Here is a 21,383-nt window from a genome sequence, read left to right as displayed (position 1 = left end):
AGGAATTGGCGTTCCACCAAACTGGAAAATTCTCGTTTAATTTGGCAAGATAGTCTTAAAACTTATAGAAAGGCCCTCCGTAATGCCAGAGCAGCGTACTACTCGTCATTAATAGAGGAAAATAGGAACAACCCCAGGTTTCTTTTCAGCACTGTAGCCAGGCTGACAGAGAGTCACAGCTCTATTGAGCCAAGTATTCCCATAGCTCTCAGTAGTTACGACTTCATGAGCTTCTTTAATGATAAAATTCTAACTATTAGAAACAAAATTCACCAAGACCTGCCCTCAACTGGCACCGACTTATCTCTAAACTCAGGAACCTTAGAAACAGCTGTAGAACCAGATATACTGTATGTTTAGACTGCTATGCTTCCCTCAATCTTTACCAACTAACTTCAATAATTTCTGCATCTAAACCATCAACCTGCCTCTTAGACCCCATCCCGACTAGGCTACTTAAAGAGGTTTTACCTTTAGTAAGCACTTCTATACTAGATATGATCAATCTATCTTTATCAACAGGCTATGTACCACAGTACTTTAAAGTAGCTGTAATTAAACCTCTTCTAAAAAATACCAGATGTTTTAGCCAACTATAGACCTATATCTAACCTTCCATTTCTCTCTAAGATCCTGGAGAAAGCAGTCGCTAAACAGCTGTGTGACTTTCTACAGAGCAATAGTTTATTTGAGGATTTTCAGTCAGGATTTAGAGTTCATCATAGCACAGAGACAGCACTGGTGAAAATTGCTAACGACCTCCTCATTGCATCAGACAAAGGACTTGGTTCTGTACTGGTTTTATTAGATCTTAGTGCTGCATTTGATACCACTGACCATCAGATCTTATTACAGAGACTGGAATATTTCATTGGCATTAAAGGAACCGTTCTAAGCTGGCTTAAATCCTATTTATCAGATTGATTTCAGTTTGTACATTTTAACAATGAATCCTTCATGCACGCCAAAGTTAGTCATGGAGTTCCACAAGGATCTGTGCTCGGACCAATCCTGTTCACGTTATATATGCTTCCTTTAGGCAATATTATCAGGAAATATTCCATAAACTTTCATTGTTATGCAGATGATACTCAGTTATATCTAACGATCAAGCCAGATGAAACTCATTACTTAGCTAAACTTCAAATGTGCCTTCAGGATGTTAAAACCTGGATGACCTGTAATTTTCTAATGTTAAACTCAGACAAAACTGAAGTTATTGTTCTGAGGCCTAAGCACCTCCGTGACGCATTATCTAAAGATATAGTTTCCCTTGATGGCATCGCCCTGGCCTCCAGCACCACTGTGAGGAATCTTGGATTTATCTTTGATCAGGACATTTCGTTTAAGTCTCACATTAAGCAAATTTCAAGGACCGCCTTTTTTCACCTACCTATTATTGCAAATACAGTATCAGGAAGATCCTGTCTAAAAATGATGTAGAAAAACTAGTCCATGCCTTTGTTACTTCTAGGTTGGATTACTGCAATTCCTTATTATCAGGCTGCTCGAAAAAGTCCATTAAGACTCTTCAGCTGATCCAGAATGCTGCAGCATGTGTTATGACAGGAACCAGGAAAAGAGATCATATTTCTCCTGTCTTAGCTTCTCTGCATTGGCTTCCAGTAAAATCCAGAATAGAATTTAAAATCATTCTTCTTACCTACAAAGCTCTTAATGGTCAGACACCATCTTATCTTAAAAGCTCATAGTACCTTACTACCCCACCAGAGCACTGCGCTCCCAGAATGCAGGGTTACTTGTGGTTCTTAGAGTCTCCAAAAGTAGACTAGGAGCCAGAGCGTTCAGCTATCAAGCTCCTCTCCTGTGGAAACAGGTTCCAGTTTGGGTTCAGGAGGCAGACACCATCTCCACATTTAAGAGTAGGCTTAAGACTTTCCTCTTTGATAAAGCTTATAGTTAGGGCTGGCTCAGGTGAGTCCTGAACCATCTTAACCATAGTTATGCTGCTATAGGCCTAGACTGCCGGGGGATTTCCTATGATGCACTGAGCTCCTCTCTCCTCTTCTTTCTCTCGCTCTGTATGCAACCTCATCCCATTAATGCATGTTACTAACTCAACTTATTCCCTTTCTGGTAGTCTTGTGCTTTCTCGTCCCTCTCCTCTCTCCTCCTATCAGTTCCTGCAGGTGTTTCTGGCTCTGGAGCTGTGGAGTCTGGATCTGTGGTTGCGAGTCACCTGCTGCCCCTGTGTTCCTGCTCGACACCCTCTGTTACAATTATTGTTACTAGTCCTATTGTTATTATTGTAATTATAATCATTAACATTACGATTATTATCATTAACACTACTGTAAATATCTGTATCATTATTCATTCAGTCTATAGCAACATTACCTTTACTTATTAGTATATTGTGTAGCATGCCTCCCTCCCCTCTCCCTCTCTGTCTCTCTCTCAATTCAAATTAGCTTTATTGGCATGAATGTAACAATATTGCCAAAGCATCATACAAACTACATAAGAACAATCAACCCCATACATTTCATTAAACAATTAAAGCATAAAGTAATTAAATCGTGAGTGTGTGTGTGTGTATGTTAAAAAATATATATATTAAAAATTTAAATAAAATAAATAAAACAATAAGCGTGTGTGAGTAAAATAAAATAAAAAAATAAAAAATTTAAATAAAATAAATAAATAAAACAGTAACGTGTGTGTGTATTAATAGAAAAAAAATAATTAATTGATTATAAAATACTAATAATAAATTTAAAAAAAGAAATCAGTATCAAATGTAAAAACAAAACAATTACTAAAATATCAAACGATCAAAATAATAATTTGAAAATTTTATTTACAATTATTTATCAGTTTGAGGTTTCAGTGTTTATCCTCACTTCATGGCATGAGGAGACATATTTTGCAGCAATTATTTCACATTTGGGCATTTCTCCCAGTAAATAGGGGAGTTTCTGTGTGTCTGATATGAATTCGAATTCAGGGTATATTTGGGAAATGTTTGCAAAGTGTTAGAAAGTGCAGCTCTGTCTCTACCTGTCCCCTGTCACACTGGGACCAGAGTCTCTCCTCTTGTGGTAGCCAGCTCTGTCTGTGGCGACCCTTTTCTATGGCCAGGCTGTGTTCACTCAGTCTGTATGTTGTCAACATTTTTCTTAGTTTTGGACATTTTATTGTACTCAGATAATTTGCCAGTGTGAATTCTATTTTTAGGGTCAGATAACATTGTAATTTACTTTGTGTTTTGGTTGTTTCTTTTCAGTATTCAATGTATTTTTCTTTCTGCTTGTTGGTAATTTGGTTTGGTCTGCTTGAGTTGGTGCTGCTGTCCTGAGGCTGTTGGGGACTTGTTATGGCAGAGAGCCTCAGGACCAGCTGGCTGAGGGGACTCTCTCTGGTTTCAGCTCCTGGTATGTTAGGGCTTTGTGATGATATGTCTGGGGGTTAACTGATTTTAAGTGATTGTAAAATTTAAGTGATCTTTTCTGTATTTTTAGTAGGAGGGGGTATTGGCCGAGCTCTGCTCTGCACAGGTTATTTGGTGTTTTTCTCTGCACCTGCAGGGTGTTCTTACAGAACTCAGTATGGAAAGATTCTGTGATTGTTTTGTCCCATTGTCAAATTCATTATTAAGTTTTGGCCCCCAAATGTTGCTACCATATAGAATTATTGGTTCTAGAGGTGCATGCAGCCCTCAATGGGATGGATGGAGGGAAAGTCCCGGGTATTGATGGTCTTGCTGTTGATGACCTTCTGGAAAGATCTTGGTCAAGATCTTTTGGATGTTTTCAATGAAATTTTTGAAAATCAGACCCTGCCTCTGAGCTGCAGGAGAGCTGTGATAACCCTGCTGCCGAAGAAAGCAGCCCAGGACGTCAGACCGGACTATAAGATCTTGTCCAAGGCTCTGGCTAAACGGTTGAAGCAAGTGATGGAGGAAATCGTTCACCAGGATCAGTCGTACTGTGTGCCTGGTAGGTCCATAACAGACAACGTGTCTTTAATCAGGGATGTTTTGGATGTCTCTAGTTTTTTGGGCACTGACCTTGGTCTCATTTTTTTAGACCAAGAAAAAGCAGGGTTGAGCACCTTTAACTTTGGAAAGTTCTGGAGCGTTTTAGTCACAGCCCACGTCTCATTGCTATGATAAAAGTTTTGTACTGAGACATTCACAGTGTACTGAAGGTTAACGGGGTCTAAGTGCTTCCTTTACAGTAGGCAGGGGTGTCAGCCAGGTCTGTCCTCTGTCTGGAATGCTGTATGCATTGTCCATTGAGCCCTAGCTACACAAAATCTGGTCCTGTATTCATGGTTTGGTTTTACCAGGTTTTAACACACCTGTTATGAAGATTCTCAGTCATCCAGGTCATAGTTATCCAACGAAGGTTAAAATGAAGGGCAACTGGACTTGGTTGAAGCTACTGGTAGCCAGTAGCTTCAACCAAGTCCAGTTGCCCTTCATTTTAACCTTCGTTGGATAACACACCACATGTTTTATCTGCTTATGCTGATGATGTCATGGTCCTGGTCAGAAATCAAGCTGAAATTAATATTGTTGGAAAAATTGTGTCTGAGTTTGGTCTTATCTCTGCAGCAAAAGTAAATTGGAGAAAAAGTGAAGCTCTAGCAGTTGGAAACTGGTTTGGTGGTCTTCCAGTGTTGCCGGGGGGGTTAGGATGGAGAAATTATGGTATAAAGTAGCTAGGTATTTATCTTGGCAAAGAAGAAATTGTTAAAAGAAACTGGGAGGGCATGATAGAGACGATGAAAGGAAGGCTGCTTGCTCAGATGTCTTTTAGAGGAAGAAGTTTGTATGGAGCCACCTGCTGGTTTTCTCGCAAAACTACAAGCAGTTTAAGTGGACTTTTTTGGGACAGGTTACGCTGGGTACCCTAGAGTGTGCTTTTTTTTACCAAAGGAAGAAGTGGGGCAAGGCCTGGTACATCTAGCAAGAGTGGCAACTTTTCGATTTCAATTTGCACAGAGATATCTGACAGCAGCATTTTAAGGAGAACAGACAGGTTAGGACTTGACACTGCTTTGTTTTTAATGGATGATGGTTATTTAAATCTGTCTGTATTGTCTGATTTTTATAAGGTTATTTTTAAGGCCTGGCACCTTTTTAAGAAGAGACGGTTGGAACCGTCAGTCTCCCTGTACTGGTTACTGTACGAGCCTCTGATCGGTGGATCCACAATGGACCTACAGGACAGTGGTACACCAGGCCTTCATCATATACTCTGTTCTGCTGGTGCTACAACTCTCAGACGGATAGTGGATGTAGCTGGACCTGTTTTTATGAACACTGGGGCTGTGGCTGCACTGATTGGACTAAAATCTGTGCGTCACGTGAGGGACATTGTGAATGGTTGGACTAGAAAAACTAACAGCAGCGGATAACGAGCTGTTGAGGATGTACTGAAAAGGTGAGGAAGCTCTGGACGAAGAGGACCCTTTTCCGGAGTTGGGACTGGTACCCAGTCTTGACTGTTGTTCTAGTTTATTGCTGGATGTCAGGCATCAGAAAAACTCAGATCTGCCCACGGTGACAGGTAAAATGATTTACAGGTGTTGTGTGAAGGTGTTGTGTAAAAACAAGTTAAATGGTAGAAGTGACACGGTGTGGAGGGAGAAACTAGGGGTTAGTAATGCTGTGAAGCCTTACTGAAGGTGACTTATAGTGGAGAATATTACATGGGGCTGTTGCGGTGAACTCTTTTGACTCTGTGATTAATCCCTCTGTTTCTAATGGCTGTCCTTTCTGCGGGCTGCTGGAAACTGTTGTTCATTGTTTTTTAGACTGCAGCAGACTGGGGGAACTGTTTAATGTGTTGGGGTACTTGTTTATTTCTTTTAATGAAGTGTTGTCTAACACTGCTTTTGTTTTTGTAGCAGATTACAGGAAGACAGAAATGTCCATATACATGAGTAGAAAGAAGCAGGTAGAAGGACAGCTGTGTGGAGACATAGTCCCTGTGTTCACATCTCTGGTCAAGGCCAGAGTGTTAGTGGAGTTTAAGTTCCATCAGCTGATGAACACCTTGGATGTGTTTGTACTTCAGTGGTGTTATGATGATGTCATCTGTTCTGTGGTGGATGAAGAAGTCAGTTTTAATGACTGAGGGAGTTCAGTGTTTTCAGGTAATTTGATGTTTTTATTTGTGTGGAAGTGTTTTCTTATCTCTAGATGTCAACCGTTTGATTCTCTGACGTATTGAATGTTCTTATGTCTGTGGATCAGTAACGTTTTTATTAAAGTGTTTAATTAAAGTAAAAAAAGTCTCTCTTTTCCTCCTCCCCCCCCCTCAATTGGCATGAATGTGTAACAACAATATTGCCAAAGCATCATACATATTACATAAGAACAATCAACCCCATACATTTCATTAAACAAGTAATTAAAGCGTAAAGTAATCAAAGCGTATGTGTTTTGTGTTAAAAAATATTTTAAAATATTAAAAATTTTAATAAAATAAATAGAACAGTAAGCGTGTCTGTGTGTGTGTGTTAAAAAATAAATAAATAAATAAATAAAACAGTAAGCGTGTGTGTGTTAAAAAATAAAAACATATTAAAAAATTTAATAAAACAAATAACTGAAACAGTAACGTGTGTGTGTATTAATAGACAAAAAAAAGAATTAATTGATTAAAAATAATAATAATAAAAAAAAGAAAAAGAAATCACATCACAATTACTAAAATGTCAATGCAATGGAGCCGTTTTATTGTTTTAAATGTTATTCTAATGCTTTTCTTTGCCTCTGTAAATCACTTTGAATTGCATTTGTGTTTGAAAGGTGCTACATAATTAAAGCTGCCGTGCCTACAGATCATAGCTTCAATAAATATTACAAATTATAAACCAAACAAACTGCAAAACAACCACAGGCAATGATTGGATACCTGATTTTTTAAAAGAAAGCCAATATTAGCTGCATACATCAGCACAGACATAGAGTATACTAGTTGGATACTAAAACACACACACACACACACACACACACACACTCACCCATTCCTTTGGTGTGGTTGAAGTCTCCTCTCACTATCTTACAGGAGCGCCCGTCTCCATTACATACACCGCAACGGTCCTCTTTGGCTGAAGAGCCGATGATGCTGTCACAGCCAATTTTCTGACCATAACAAAACAGTGAAGAACAACAGTAAAATTTAAGGTTGATGAGTTGCCTTTGTAATGTGTGTGCGTGTCTGACACCTTGTGTGTGTATACGGGTACAATTTATTTAGAAAAGAAAAGCTGTTTTGCGTAAGGTCAAAATTTGACTTGTCCTGGTGCCAAATGTAGTTCAGTCACAGATCAGAAGTCTGTTAAAAGTTAAAGCCTATTTCAGTATCGCACAATCATCACCACTCTCTATCAGTGTCAGTGTACCTCTCTACCTGCCTTTTTAATATGGCAGTGTTTATATAGATGTCGCAGCTGATTGGGTAACAACTCTGACACATCCACCACGTCCACATTCATCTATTATATAGATCAGCGATTCCCAAAGTGTGATGCCTGCACCCCTGGGGGTGAATGAGCTGCCTCTAGGTCATGCACAACAGGAAAAATGTAATCATGGTGTAGTAGTGTAATAACTACACCACTTATTTTTTGGTGGAATTTTTGATGAAATAAAAACCTGAATTGAAAACTTTTCTTTTTAAATTTAATTTAAAATTAAAAACGTTATTATTAATAGTTAGCTCACAGGAAAGGGCTACTCACACACCTCTTTCCCTCTCCCTCACTCCCCCCTCCCCCTCTCTCTCTGGCTGAGCCACCCGTGCTGTACAAATCCTCCTTTTTGTCCATGTTATCTGTTTGTGAGACTACACAGGGTGCGATTTGTCAAAAAAAATAAAAAAACAGAAGGGGGGTGTTTTGTAACACTTTTTTTGGGGGCCATGAAAATAACGCCCACCACCACCGCGTGGTTTGGCACACAGGTGAAATGTGGATTGATTCCAAAGTTTAACCATCACAGTATGAGAAAAGGTTTTATTGCCACTGTTACTTTTTTAAGTAATAAATATATAATGTTACATCGCGATGAAGAGTTGCACTGAAAAGACAGAGAACGCAGACAGATGCATGCTGTGTTTAAGCACAGTGAGTGGGTAAGGGGAGAGAGACCGATTTAAAAGCTGTCACTTTCAAGAGTGTCACTGAGGTCATGTTCACTGGTGTAACAGAGACACTGCACGGCTGCTTGTCATAGAAACAGATCATCACATGTTTATTTCACCTTCAGAAATATCGACTGTCTTCTCTTCAACACACTCACCGGAGCAGAGTGTTGATAGGCTATTATTCGCGACGTGTAACCAATCAGATATTGCTGTGGGCGGGACATTGATATTCTATAAAAGCAAAATATAGAACAGTGGTCGGCAATAGGCAGCCCACAGGCCAGAACCAGCCCGTCAGCAATAATATCTGGCCCGCAGCCAGATTGCTTTGATAGCAGAAAAAAATAAAATAAAATAAATTGATAGTGGCTGGTGCTGAGATACAGTTACAGTTACTCACACAATCACTTCCTCTTAAGTGATTGTGCCTCCAAAATAAAAGCGTGAGAAGTTTTTGTGCAGCAATGCTTTATTCTCAAGTTTATTGAGAGCTTTTACTTTGAAGAATTCTGAAGGACATTCAAAAGAGACTCTGGACATTCAAAAGAGACTCTGGCTTTCTTGAGACACCTCTGAAAAAGCTGTCAGTAAACGTGTGATTGGATTCCCCTGAATTTCCTCAGGGAAATGAAAATGAGCAACCTTCCAAACGGGAGTCCCGCAACTGACCTAACCATGCACACAAGTATACAAAGATTTGAAATAATTTGACTTCGTTCTGGCCCGCCATGTAAAGACCGCTGATATAGATCAAAATATTGTCTGCAATTCTATTCCCTACATGAATTTGAAAACGTGGGTGTAGACTCCTGTTCTTACATAATTTTGATATTTTGAGACATCAGTAAATATGTGGCTAATTTCAAAAATCATTTCCTATACTGGTTTGCACATTGTCCTATTGTGTTTTCCACCCAGTCTTTCTTTAGCTCTATGATGCTAAAATTAACTTTAGCCTTAGGAAATAGCAATTGGGGAACATTACTTATGGGAGAAAGGCGGTTAAAACTCGTTTCCTTAACTTGATATTCTTCTGATTTATCTTTTATTTTTCATCCATAACTATGGTGTTTATTTTTAGTCATAAGTTGTGAGCGTGTAAAACATGGTCACGAGCAAATTATGTTATTCCACACGCGCAAAAATTAACCTTCCCGTGCGCGTGATACAGTACTCACGCACAAATTCAACAACCGAGAGTTGTACAGGTAGCTGCGAGCGAGCGCCTGGCATGCTCTCAAAGGATAACTCTGCTTGCACAGTGGAATTCAGCTCGCGCGCAGTGTGCTTCTGCTCGCGGAGTGGTGTTTAGCTCGCGGAGTGTATTTCTGCTCGCTCGAGTCTACATTAGTGTTGTGTTGTTCAAAGAACGTTTCGTTCATAAGACCTAATTTTGTATATGACTCGGGGGGAACGGGTTGTCTCAGTGAGTGATTCGTTCATTTTCACGCATGCGTGAAGGATCTTGGACTCTTACGTTCACTCGGCACACGGCAGCTGCATGGGCTCCGTCAGCACAGGAAAAAGAATCGTTTAGCTCACGACTCTCAACTGTGGGTCTCTAGGTCTGAGTCGTTCATTTGTCACGTGGCAGTCACTGGATTGATATTATATAGCTATTTTGTTAATTATGTAACATTTTCTAAAGCATAACGTTGTTACAGCACAGTGATGTTGTTTTAACACAGCCACACCGTAACTGTAGTCCTGCTGGTGTTTACAGCTAACAGCTGATGAGAGTTGTTCTGGGTCCACTTCAGAGCCCTGACAAGGTTCTACCTGGAGCCGAATTACCGCAGAGGTTGTCTCCTCTCCAAAGCAAACAGACCCGGTCATTAAAACATTAAAACACAGCCACGTAGCAACGTTAGTGTTAGCTCTGTAAACAGCTAACAGCTGATCCAAGTCCGCCAGAGAACGCAACGTAACTTTTCCTTTTTATCTACCAACAGAGCCGTGCTGTTGTTTCACAGCTCGTGACTGGTGAACAACCTGCAGTGTTTGAGAGCGATGTGTTCATGTGTGTTTCTCTCTCTGCAGAATGCGGACCTGATGTGGCCCATTCTGCGTCCAGACCTGCCAAACTTCTGCGTTTATATGTGTTTATTTCTCTGTTCCTCTCTCTGTGCTGGAATTCTTGGTGGCTTGATCCAGATTATTATTAAATTGGTTGAATTTTAATAAGAGTGTGTTTATTCATATAGTGTATCAAGCTTATTACTTCAATATATTTACTGCAAATCTGATATTAATATTTTACTCATGGATAGGGACGTTAGGCTACTGTATGAATGAGCACTTTAGAGATAATGATAATATAATTATATACATAAGCCTTTATATGGCTGGTCTGGTTGTATACTCGGGAAAGATTGTGAAAATGGAAGGATTTAGCCGGAGTAGTGGTGATTATATATTGACAACATATTTCTGTGGTTTTTACATGGTTTGAATTTGGTTGTGGGCCCAGGGGGGGTTATATAATGATGATATACAGTAATCAAGAGGTGAATTTGTGCATTATACTTTGTCAAATAAAGCAAGCCAGGCAGCCTTCCGTGTTTGAGAACGGCGCTGTTTTTTAATCGGCCACTAGAGGGCTGCAGTGCCACAATAGCCAGCCTAGTGCAAATGAACGAAATGACTCAAAAAAAGATTAGTTCATTTTAATGAACGAGTCTGTCAAAAGACTCGAACTTGCCATCACTAGTCTACATGACTTTTGACAATTTGGGGGCGGGAACAAAGGAGGATACCGACCCTCATGATCGGTCAATTTCAACATGATCACAACCAGAGCCCTTAAATAAGAGAGTTACGACACTCCCATTGACTTCTGTCGGAACTGTGGAATGCAGAAGTGACATGGTGTCACGGGGTAGCCGATAGTTCCAAACACTGAATAGTTCTGAAAACATCATGATTTATCATTGTCAGGTGTCTTTGGAAAAACCGCAAGCAAGATATAGGTATTGTTATATAATTAAGTTTCTTAAAGAAGCTGATTTAGATAAAATATTTTTCTGTTTTGTTTGTTTATTTTACTGCTTAATCTCTTGTTCCACACTCCAGTCCAGTTGGTGGCGGTTAATGCACCATTAAACTGGTTTGCCCACCGCCAATAAACACAAAAGAAGAAGTTTCAGCGCTGTATCCCATTCATTTATGTTGTGTCCGATGAACCTACGCTCGTTGATGAAATGACTGACATTTTAACCCATCAACTGACCTCTTGTGAATTTTCATCAGATTCTAAGTGCAGCTAGCTAACCTGAGCAACACTTCACTGGCTAAGTTACCATAAATTTAACGTTACTCCCTGTCAGTTTGCCGACATTTACTTTAAATGTCAAGTATGTATCAGTGTACGTTGATTCGTTGGCATTCAAAGTTTATCTTCGGGTATAAGAATTATAGTAGAAGTTAGCAGCACTTAGTGGCTGCCATAGTAGTAACGTAACGTTACTATAAACGGTAACGTTAGCTATGTGAAATAGATAACATGGCAAGCTTGTATCTAGCAAGGTTGTTCCTTGGTTAACGTTAATTCGGTCATTAACGTTGGACAGTGCATCGGCTGATAAGATCAGCAGCACAAAAAGTAAGTAACGTTATAACTGCAACAGATAACAACTTCATATGTTTTTCTGTTGAAGAGGCTGACATATGAAACCATCGAAGACTGACTTTAATGAGCGAGCAAGCCAGTTATCCACAAAGGATCCAAATAACAGCTCTCCGTGTTGCATCAGTGCCTCTGAACAGCTAAAACTGAATATTTTAACCTTCATGAAGGTAGGATTATTGTAGGACTGAATTAGTTTTAGCTTGGTGTACCTAATAAACTGGCAGCTGGATCTGCTTATAGGCCTCATAGAAACGTGCCAAACTTGTATATTTAAGAGTAAGTTAGTGGAGTGCAAATACCATATCCAGCAAACAATAACCAGGACAAACTTTCTTCCACATTGATGCAAATATGAATACATGTGATGCTCTTACAGTGACATTAGACATACAAATAATCTGAGCTACAGAGGCATTTACACATCCTTTCAGCTGCTGGTCTTACTGTGTTGAATGCTCTTAGTGGCCTTATTAGGTGCACCTTTACAATGTAATGCAGTTCAATACAACAGCTGTGCCATTATTTAATTAAATTTACACATATGAGCATAAATGTGTAAATTTTATTAAATGTTTAATACTGAGGTTAAAATTAAAGGGTGTTCTACTGTACTACATTGTGTTGGATATGAGGATTTTTTTGTCCTCCCTATTTACATAATGTACATTACAGGGCCAGAATATCAGAAACTCCTATAAATGCAGCTCAGTACAACACCAACATCACCAAGTCTGACCTCAGTGATAAAACGTGTAAGTGAATTAACACTTCTATGTATGTCTGTGTAAATAAATCCTGAACAGTACAGGCATCATAAAAGCAGAATTCATGGCTGAGCTGGTGTATGTATTACATTAGATTGTATAGGTGTATCTAATAATGTGACCACTGCAGACACAAGTCAAGCTTTTCCCTGTTGCTCTTCTGGGATGTGTGGTTGAGTGTGGTCCCCCCATAGACTGTATGGGTCACCTAAACCACTGGGCTAGCATGCCACCTAAACTACAACAAATCTCAACAGTGATGACCAACAACCAACCCTCTTCTGGTATTTAATATTTGGTCACTAAATTCAAAGAATTTGCAACAAAGTTGTAGTACTAAATATGACCATTTTATTAAGGTGTACAGGAACTTACAACTTTTAGTCCACTGAAATACCATGAAAAAAAGTTTATAGTCACGTAATATCAAATTCTTTACTGGGGCACAGAAGCAAATTACCGAAATCATGCCAATGTCCAGATACAACTGGACCTAACTGTGTACTCTCACTCCTGTAAGCTCAACCTCATGAAATTATTTGGGAAACATTGGCTTAACGTATTAACAATGTTTCATCTCTCTTGTCCCTGTTCTTTCCAGCAGCACCAGGCTCGTGTCTCCTCAAGAGCTGGTCTCATCTGGGGCCTATGACCTCGTCTGCTTCTGATAGTGAACTGTCCTCAACAAAAACAACCTCACTTACCCTCTCCCTGTAGATAATATATAATAAAGTGTTCTGTTGAATGCAATTGGTTGCCTTATATATTTTGCACTATTGATCAAACTTCTCTCTTGACTTAATATATATTCTGCATATGCAGTACATTCTATGTATGTATTTGTGTGTTCCGAGGTATAGTTTAGCCTGTGTTTAGGGAAGGAGAAAGGGGTAACGTTACACTAGTCATTTTAAAATAAATTACCAAGCAGTAATTATATGCATTGTATTTAGGACTGTTAATGCTGTCTCTCCATCCTTTCAAAGAAAAAAATCACTACTGTAAGTACAGTTAACGTAGTAATCAATGCACATTATACGAAAAGTGCTGCAAATATAGTGTTGTAAAGGCACACCTCTTTCCTCCAAAATTAACCCCAAAAGTATAATGCTTTCCCGACTCCCCAGAAGAAATGGTATCATACTGTATGTAAGTATAAGGATAGTGTAGTGGGACAACGGTGTGGATTTGTGCATTTTATATTAAATAAATTTGGAGCTACCCCAAATTCCTCTTTTCCCCTCCCAGAGAGGAGCAGGGGGGTTAAAGATCAACTTCAACAGACTGCTAAAGAGACCCCAACAGAAAGGGGGTGGAAAAGTTGCTTTCTCTAAGTGCTATCCCTGAGCAGCCTGATCATAAAACTGGCACCTTTTTGATTCCGAAGCTGATAACGTGGTGACTGACAAAAGGGACATTAACCAGCGATTAGCATTTCCCTGAACAGCCTATCGGAAAGGCAGGAAATCCTAAACTGCCCCCCCGCATACACACATAACCGTAGCAATTATCCTTGCTCTGTGTTTCATTACCCCATCAAAGGGATATCCCCTTTTACGCCTAAGTGTGACATAATCCAGGACAGCTGAACTTTAAATAAACAAAGACTGCAAAAACCCCATTGCATTAACTGCTATCTGTGTTGATATTAGTGCTGAAAAGAATCTAAATAAGTTACTTTTGCAGTGTTTTTTTTTCAGCAAGATTAAGGACACTCCTTCATCTTATGTGTAACCAAAGCTGGTTCACAATACTTTCTCACACAATTCCTTTAGAAATGATGATAAAGAAATGTCCAACTATACTCTATTAATTATCCAGCTTGAATTTAAGGCTGAATTCCCCAGTTCCTAAGGAAATATTGTTTTGGGTTAATCTAAGCTTTCCTCATGTAACCTGAGCTCCCCCAAGTGGACAAAATAAGTATTACATACCATCGTCAAAAATGCCGTTAATGTATAAATGTCATGCCCAATAATGTGACAATTGTTTCCTGTTACCAAATGCTTAACTTAGAACGGTACAACCGTTTGACCATTGAGGTTTGATTGTGGAAAATATTTGATTTTAATGCGTGCAAATACATTTCTTTTCTGCCCCAGACCACAAAAGAGCGACACACGACGTCGTTCGCTCTTCTTGGCTCCTCTCCTCTCCTCCTGCCCTGGTCTTCTGCTCTGCTCTCTGTACGCTTCGGCACGCGTCCGGCGTGCCTCGCCAGGCAACGCCCTAAGAGTTCGACCAGCGCAACAGGCCTTTGTTCGCTTGAAGCTACACACGCGAAGTTCCGCGACATCGATCTGCCCCTCATTTTGTTTTATTTTCTTTCTTTCTTTTGTTTTGTTAAAGTTTTCAGTCCGTTAAGTTACATTGGACTAATTTAGGAATGACCAAGTTCCCTTTTAAGCTTGTTCGTCGAGCCAACTTCACCGAGGTCAGACCAAGCCACGTGGTCTCGCCAGCGGCAACGAAGGAAACCTGAAAACAGCTGAATTGCCAGACACGGAGAACCCCGGAGAATCCCTAGCAAAAGCTGGCGTGGGACCCGTGCAACAGGCCAAAGCAGGCCGTCGACAAGCTGTAAGACCTAACAAACATTCTGTGGTCAGGGATGTTTTCTTTTAACTCCTAAACTCATAGCTTACTTTCATTAGTTCTCCTCTGCCGTATGAGTCAAATGCTTCCCACAATCGAACCTCCATTTCTCATTGTTCAGCCATTGTTTATTTTCCCTGTATTTAACCACCCTTTTATATCGCATTAGTTAGAGAATAAATTCACTGTAATATAATCAAGAACTGTGTGTTGTTGACTATCTCTACGTCCCTGCCAAGAGAATTGACCCTTTAGATATGAGACTTACTGACTTAAGATAATTTAGCGATTATTAACTAACTGATTACTAGTAATAATTGTATAGTTATTAAAAGCTACCTAGAGGTCCGGAGACTCTAGGATAATAACAACTCCGGTAGTGCCCTTTTTAACGAGAGCTTTTATGGAGTTTTGCTATTTTCTGAATATTAAAATTCATAACTGGGTATTAATTTCTTTAAAATTCATAGCTAAGTTTTAGCCATGCTACAATAGTAATCAAATCAAATTATGCCTTAATATTTATCCGAAAACTGCTGCAAATATAGTCGCTGCTGGTGACTGTCCCACCTGAAACCGTTCAAAGTGGTTGACAGCGCGGATTGGTTGGAACTACTGAGAGCTGAGATCAAAGAGTGTTTTAACTCTCTTATTTAAGGGCTCTGGTTGTGATCACGTTGAAAGTGACCAATCAGAGGGTGAGTGTCCTCCTTGGTTTCCGCCCCCAAACAGTCAAAAATCATGTAGACTCGAGCGAGCAGAAATACACTGCGCGAGCTAAACGCCACTCCGCAAGCAGAAGCACACTGCGCGCGAGCAGGATTCCACTGTGCAAGCAGAGTTATCCTTTGAGAGCAAACCAGGCTGCATCGTGCGCGTGGGAAGGTAAATTTTTGCACGTGTGGAATAACATAATTTGCTCGTGAGCATGTTTGACACGCTCACAACTTATGACTAAAAATAAACACCATACCTATCTATCTATCCTTTTTGAAATTCCAACAGTACAATACTTCCTGATTATGTACAATACAGTAGAGTGTTAGTAGCTGCTTCTAGCCTGTCAATCATCTTAAGGACCATTTAGAATCACATGAGAGTGGCGTGCTGAAATGCTTACACTGGATCAGCTGTTTTAAGACAGAGAGGTACCTATGGTTGCCCTGAACAATGCACATGATCTCATCGCTTATCAGCTCAGTTCTTTAATGGACGATGGTGGTTGAGTGGGTCTAAGAACAAGGCTGAGGAAGTAGGCAAGTTGTATTTAGTGTGTACCATTCCGTACTTGTATAGCGCCTTTCTAGTCTTTTCGACCACTCAAAGCGCTTTTACACTACATCTGCATTCACCAGTCATACACATTCACACACTAAGTGCTCAAACAGAAACTAACATTCACACAATACAATACAATCAAATCGGGGTTCAGTATCTTGCCCAAGGACACTTCGACACGCAACCAGGGGGAGCCAGGGATTAAACCGCCGACCTTCCGATTAACGGCCAACCCGCTCTACCACCTGAGACACAGCCGCCCTAAACCATGCCGTGATTCTGAAGGAGTATGCACATGTGTGTGAGTATGTGTGTGTACCTGACACCTCCCGTTAACGCACAGGTCAGCCTCATATGGTCCACAGGGCGTCCCATCCATTACTCTGTCAGCCATCAGAACTGGGACATCTCGACCCACCGGACTGCAGAACAAAACACATGGCTTCGCTGCTCAGACAACACACACACACACACACACACACACACACACACACACACGGACATGAAATAAAGTTGTTAGTTTAACGATTAGTACAATAGTAGGGTACAAATACAAACAAGGTATGCTTCCATTCAATGTTATTTTTGGAAATACTACAACTACACCAATCAATAAAAACAGACAGAGTAAATTCAAGCAGAGTTAGAAAACATAAAATGCAGTAAAGACTGTAGCATTGGACCACAAGGTGCTCTTAACTGGGACTCCCTAGAGCAGTGGTTGACAATAGGTGGCCTGCGGCCAAAGCTGGACTGCCAGCAATAATAGCTGGTGTTTCAGCTCCAGCTGCTATAATTATTATTTTTTTGTCAGAAAATGTGAGATCGCAGGTTCCCCTGAATGGAAAAAGCAGGAATTTCCTCTGCCTGGATATAGTGGAGACACAAAAGTAAGCGTCCAAAGGTTGATGTGGACCAATTGCCGGGATGTACACACTCCTGCACATGCTTAATTGTGATATGTAATACAATCGCTTCACCATCTTGTTGAAAAAAGAAGAAAAAATACTTACAGCGAGTGAGAATTGAGCACACAACCCTTCAGACCTGTGAGTCCTGTGCACTACCAACTGAGCTAATTGCACACACAGTAACTGTTCCATCTAACGACTTGAAAATAATTTGGCCGATGCCAGACTTATTTGCACCTCTGGTATCTCACTGCAAACACACCAGCTTGCCCCGCCTCTCTCTCTAGCCAAAAGACACAGACATTGTCTTTTTTCCGGCGTTTTCCACCCACAAATCCGCAACTAGCAACATTATAGGCACCCAAGTTTTTTACAAAGTCTATGCGAGTGAACACATGCCTTTAGAAAATACTGTATAAACATAACATATATAAGACGATCGCCTCAAACACAATCAAAAAACTTAAAGTTCCCGCTTCATGTGTGATCATGCTTGTACACACTGAACATACGGTGCAGATCTGACACACACACACACACACACACACGCTCTTGTTATCACACACATCTCTTTATTTTTTAGTGTATTTTAGTTTCATGGTTTCTGGTATGTTTTGCTTTTGTTTTTCTGTTAAATAAATGCTTGTGGATATACATGCTGTGTATCAATTTTCTCTTCTTTAAGAGTGGTGCTGCCAGGTGACTTTAGTTAAATTCTATCATTAACTATTAAACAGTAGGGGAGACCGGGTATGGTTGTAACACTTTTTGCTTCAGCAACTATAACTCCCTGAATTTATTTGCTAGAGTTCTCAAACTTTTATACAAAGTACCCACATTTGTTCACTACAAATGGCACGAATTCAATCCTTTACAAGAATATCACAGACCTCGTGAGTTGATGTCAAATGCATTGTATTACTTAACAGTATACTTAATAAATACTACTAAAATGTACTTAATTAAGAACATCTCTGTACATCATCAGGTCTAACTAAAAAGAGGTGTGTCTGTCTGTGTCAACGTGTGTATATTCTTAATCAGAGTCACAGTCAGTACTCACCGGTACGCAGTACCAGCACTTCTATATTTTACTCCTTGGGAACTTGTTCTTGTGCACTGGGATTTCTCACAAGCTGCCCGTACTCTTTGGAGTATGGAAAAGACTGAGTGGCGATACACTAGCCAACATGTGAACTACTGCTGAAATTTTGAACTCTTGTCTCATACGTGAGGACGTACTGTGGTTGCTGACGTACTGCAGTAAGCCTGTCGACTCATTTCCGTTTCCAGTGCTTGTACTTTAGCTTAGCCGTTAGCAACTTTAGCTTAGCAGCTAGCGATGGCTTCTCCTTCTCCCTCTCGCTCTCCTACTTTCTCCTGCTCGGTGTGTCAGATGTTCAGTTACTCCTCTGCCTCCTTTAGCATTAATGGTACGTGTAATAAGTGTAGTTTATTTATAGACATGGAGGCGAGGCTCAGTGATTTAGAAGTCCTGCTCCGCACCTTGGTAGATCAGTCTTTAGCTACTGTAGCTAGCCAGTCCCCGGTAGTCGGTGCGGAACGGCCTGAGTTAGCCTCTGGTAGCCGTCCTCCGGCATGCCCTGTGCAGCCAGGAAGGGGGGGCTGGGTGACTGTCCGAAGGAGGAATAGTTGTAAGCATTCAAAGTGCACAGGGCACCATCAACCTGTTCACGTTTCTAACAGATTTTCCCCACTCAGCGACACAACCACAGAGAAACCAACTCTGATCATTGGCAGCTCCATTTTGAGAAACGTGAAGTTAGCGAAGACAGCAGCCATAGTTAAGTGCATCCCTGGGGCCACAGCGGGCGACATTGAGTATTATTTGAAACTGCTGGCTAAGGATAAACGTAAATACAGTAAGATTGTTATTCACGCCGGCGGTAATGACTCCCGGTTACGCCAATCGGAGGTCACTAAGATTAATGTTGAGTCGGTGTATACATATGCAAAAACAATGTCGGACACCGTAGTTTTCTCTGGACCCCTGCCAAATCTGACCAGTGATGACATGTATAGCCGCATGTCGTCATTCCGCCGCTGGTTGTCGAGGTGGTGTCCAGCAAACGATGTGGGCTTTGTAGATCATTGGCAGACTTTCTGGGGAAGACCTGGTCTGATCCGGAGAGACGGCATCCATCCCACTTGGGAAGGAGCAGCTCTCATTTCTAGAAATCTGGCCAAGTTTATTAGTGGACCAAATCCATGACAACCCAGAGTTGAGACCAGGAGGCAGAGTCGCAGTCTAACACACTTCTCTGCCCTTCTAATTCAGCAGTTACCCACCCTAAACCCTACGCAGAGTCGCAGTCTAACACACTTCTCTGCTCCTCCATTTCAGGAGTTACTTAGTGAAAATCCTATAGTGACGGTGTCTGTCCTCCGACCATCGAAATTAGCTGCAGAAAGCTTGAACGTCAGTGGCGCCATACTAAGCTTGAAGTTTATTATCGGCATGGCATGACAGTCTGACCACTTTTTATTCTAATGTGATTATGAATAATAAGTATAACCCTAGACTTTTATTTGAAACTGTTGATAGACTTACAGTGTCAGCAGCCAGTAAGTAGTACAGATTTGTCAGCACATGATTTTATGATGTATTTTTTATGAGAGAGTTGAGGACATACGAACTACGATACCCCAGTCAGATGTTGGGGGATTAAACTGCGCTATCATCGGACCATTTTCTACAGAACAGAGCCACTCTGAGTTTGAGGCAATTTCTTTGGCTGAGTTAACTAAATTTGTAGTGACTGCAAGAGGTACCACTTCTCTGGATCCCTTGCCTGCCTGGGTTGTTAAAGAACTATGGCCAACATTAGGATTGTATATTTTAGCTGTTTTTCCAGCTTGCTTCAAATCTCCAGTGGTTAAACCATCACTGACGAAACCAAATCTGGATACAGACCTGTTGGAAAATTATAGGCCTGTCTATAATTTGGCCTTCTTACCTAAAGTCTTTGAGAAAGTGATCTCAAATTGGCTTTTAAAATATCTGTCTTCTAATAATCTTTTTGAGGCGCTGTAGTCGGCTTTTTCGAGCAAAACATTCTACTGAAATAGCACTCACAAAAGGTGGTAAATGATCTGTTACTGGCTGCTGACTCAGACTTAACATCTATCCTTTTGTTGTTGGATCTTAGCGCGGCTTTTTATATCCTGTGGACCACTGTAAACTTTTGGACAGAATCGAGAAATACTTCGGCATCTCTAGCCAGGTGCCAAGTGGTTGAAGATCTTACAATTCAGAAAGATCTCAATATGTGTTTTAAAATCACACATTTTTCGACCCTTCCCCACTTCAGCACGGGGTACCACAGGGTTCAGTCCTTGGCCCACCGTTATTTTCATTATACTTAGCGTAATTGTGTCAGCTCATTGGTTCTTTTGGGTTAGCTTTTCATTGCCATGCTGATAATTTACAAATATATATTATTAGTATCATAATGTGCGTCTGTGTTGCAAGGACTTTGCTAAATGTGGTTGATGGATTTTATCGTTTGGGTTTGAGAATGTGCAGCGCTTTAAATGTTGCCGCCGCAAGGAATTGTGGGATGGCATTCTCTCCTTTCTTTTATACAGGATGGTCCAGTGTACCCTATGCTAAAGGAGATATAAAAGGAAGCACTGAGGCACCTTTCCTTAGCTTTTAGAGAATTCGAACAGCTCTTATCATGGCTGCCACTGAAATACTTGCGGTTCACTTCACTCAGTTAGGAACCTTTCTAAGCAAACAAAACTTTTCAAACGCAGCCCAGGTTTATTTTTGACGCAAGCCGCGTCAAGCAGCACAGAGCAGATCGCACCAGGCAGGAAGTCATTCACGGAACGTCCGATCATTTTTCATTTTATAGTAGAAGCACAAAGCAAACACTGATTACGAAATCAACAAATCTGAACATGTCAGCAAAATCAGGCAGGCAAAATGCTCTGATTCTGTGTAGAGCTTTCCAGCAGGTATAACTAGTGATTTACATATACATATATATATACACACATATAAACATATATCACAAGTGATGGATGGTATGATTATGTTCTGGAGTATTCGAGAAAT

At 40.5% G+C, this 21,383-nt stretch overlaps 1 protein-coding gene across 3 annotated transcripts in view; it reads right to left on the bottom strand.

The window, feature by feature from the left end:
* Positions 1-21,383, bottom strand: part of adamts17 (ADAM metallopeptidase with thrombospondin type 1 motif, 17) — a 230,929-nt gene that overhangs the window by 48,110 nt on the left and 161,436 nt on the right. For all 3 annotated transcript variants that reach the window (XM_038693288.1, XM_038693289.1, XM_038693290.1), the window contains 2 exons: positions 16,708-16,835; positions 7,000-7,120 (listed from right to left, as the gene is read on the bottom strand). In XM_038693288.1, coding sequence (XP_038549216.1) covers positions 7,000-7,120; positions 16,708-16,835 — 249 coding nt within the window. The remainder of the gene's footprint in view (positions 1-6,999; positions 7,121-16,707; positions 16,836-21,383) is intronic.

This window comes from Micropterus salmoides, unplaced genomic scaffold (genome assembly GCF_014851395.1).
Source record: "Micropterus salmoides isolate LMB-PRFRI ecotype aquatic unplaced genomic scaffold, ASM1485139v1 Ms_hic_scaffold_3, whole genome shotgun sequence".
NCBI lineage: Eukaryota > Metazoa > Chordata > Actinopteri > Centrarchiformes > Centrarchidae > Micropterus > Micropterus salmoides.
This window is presented reverse-complemented; position numbering and strand designations above follow the sequence as displayed.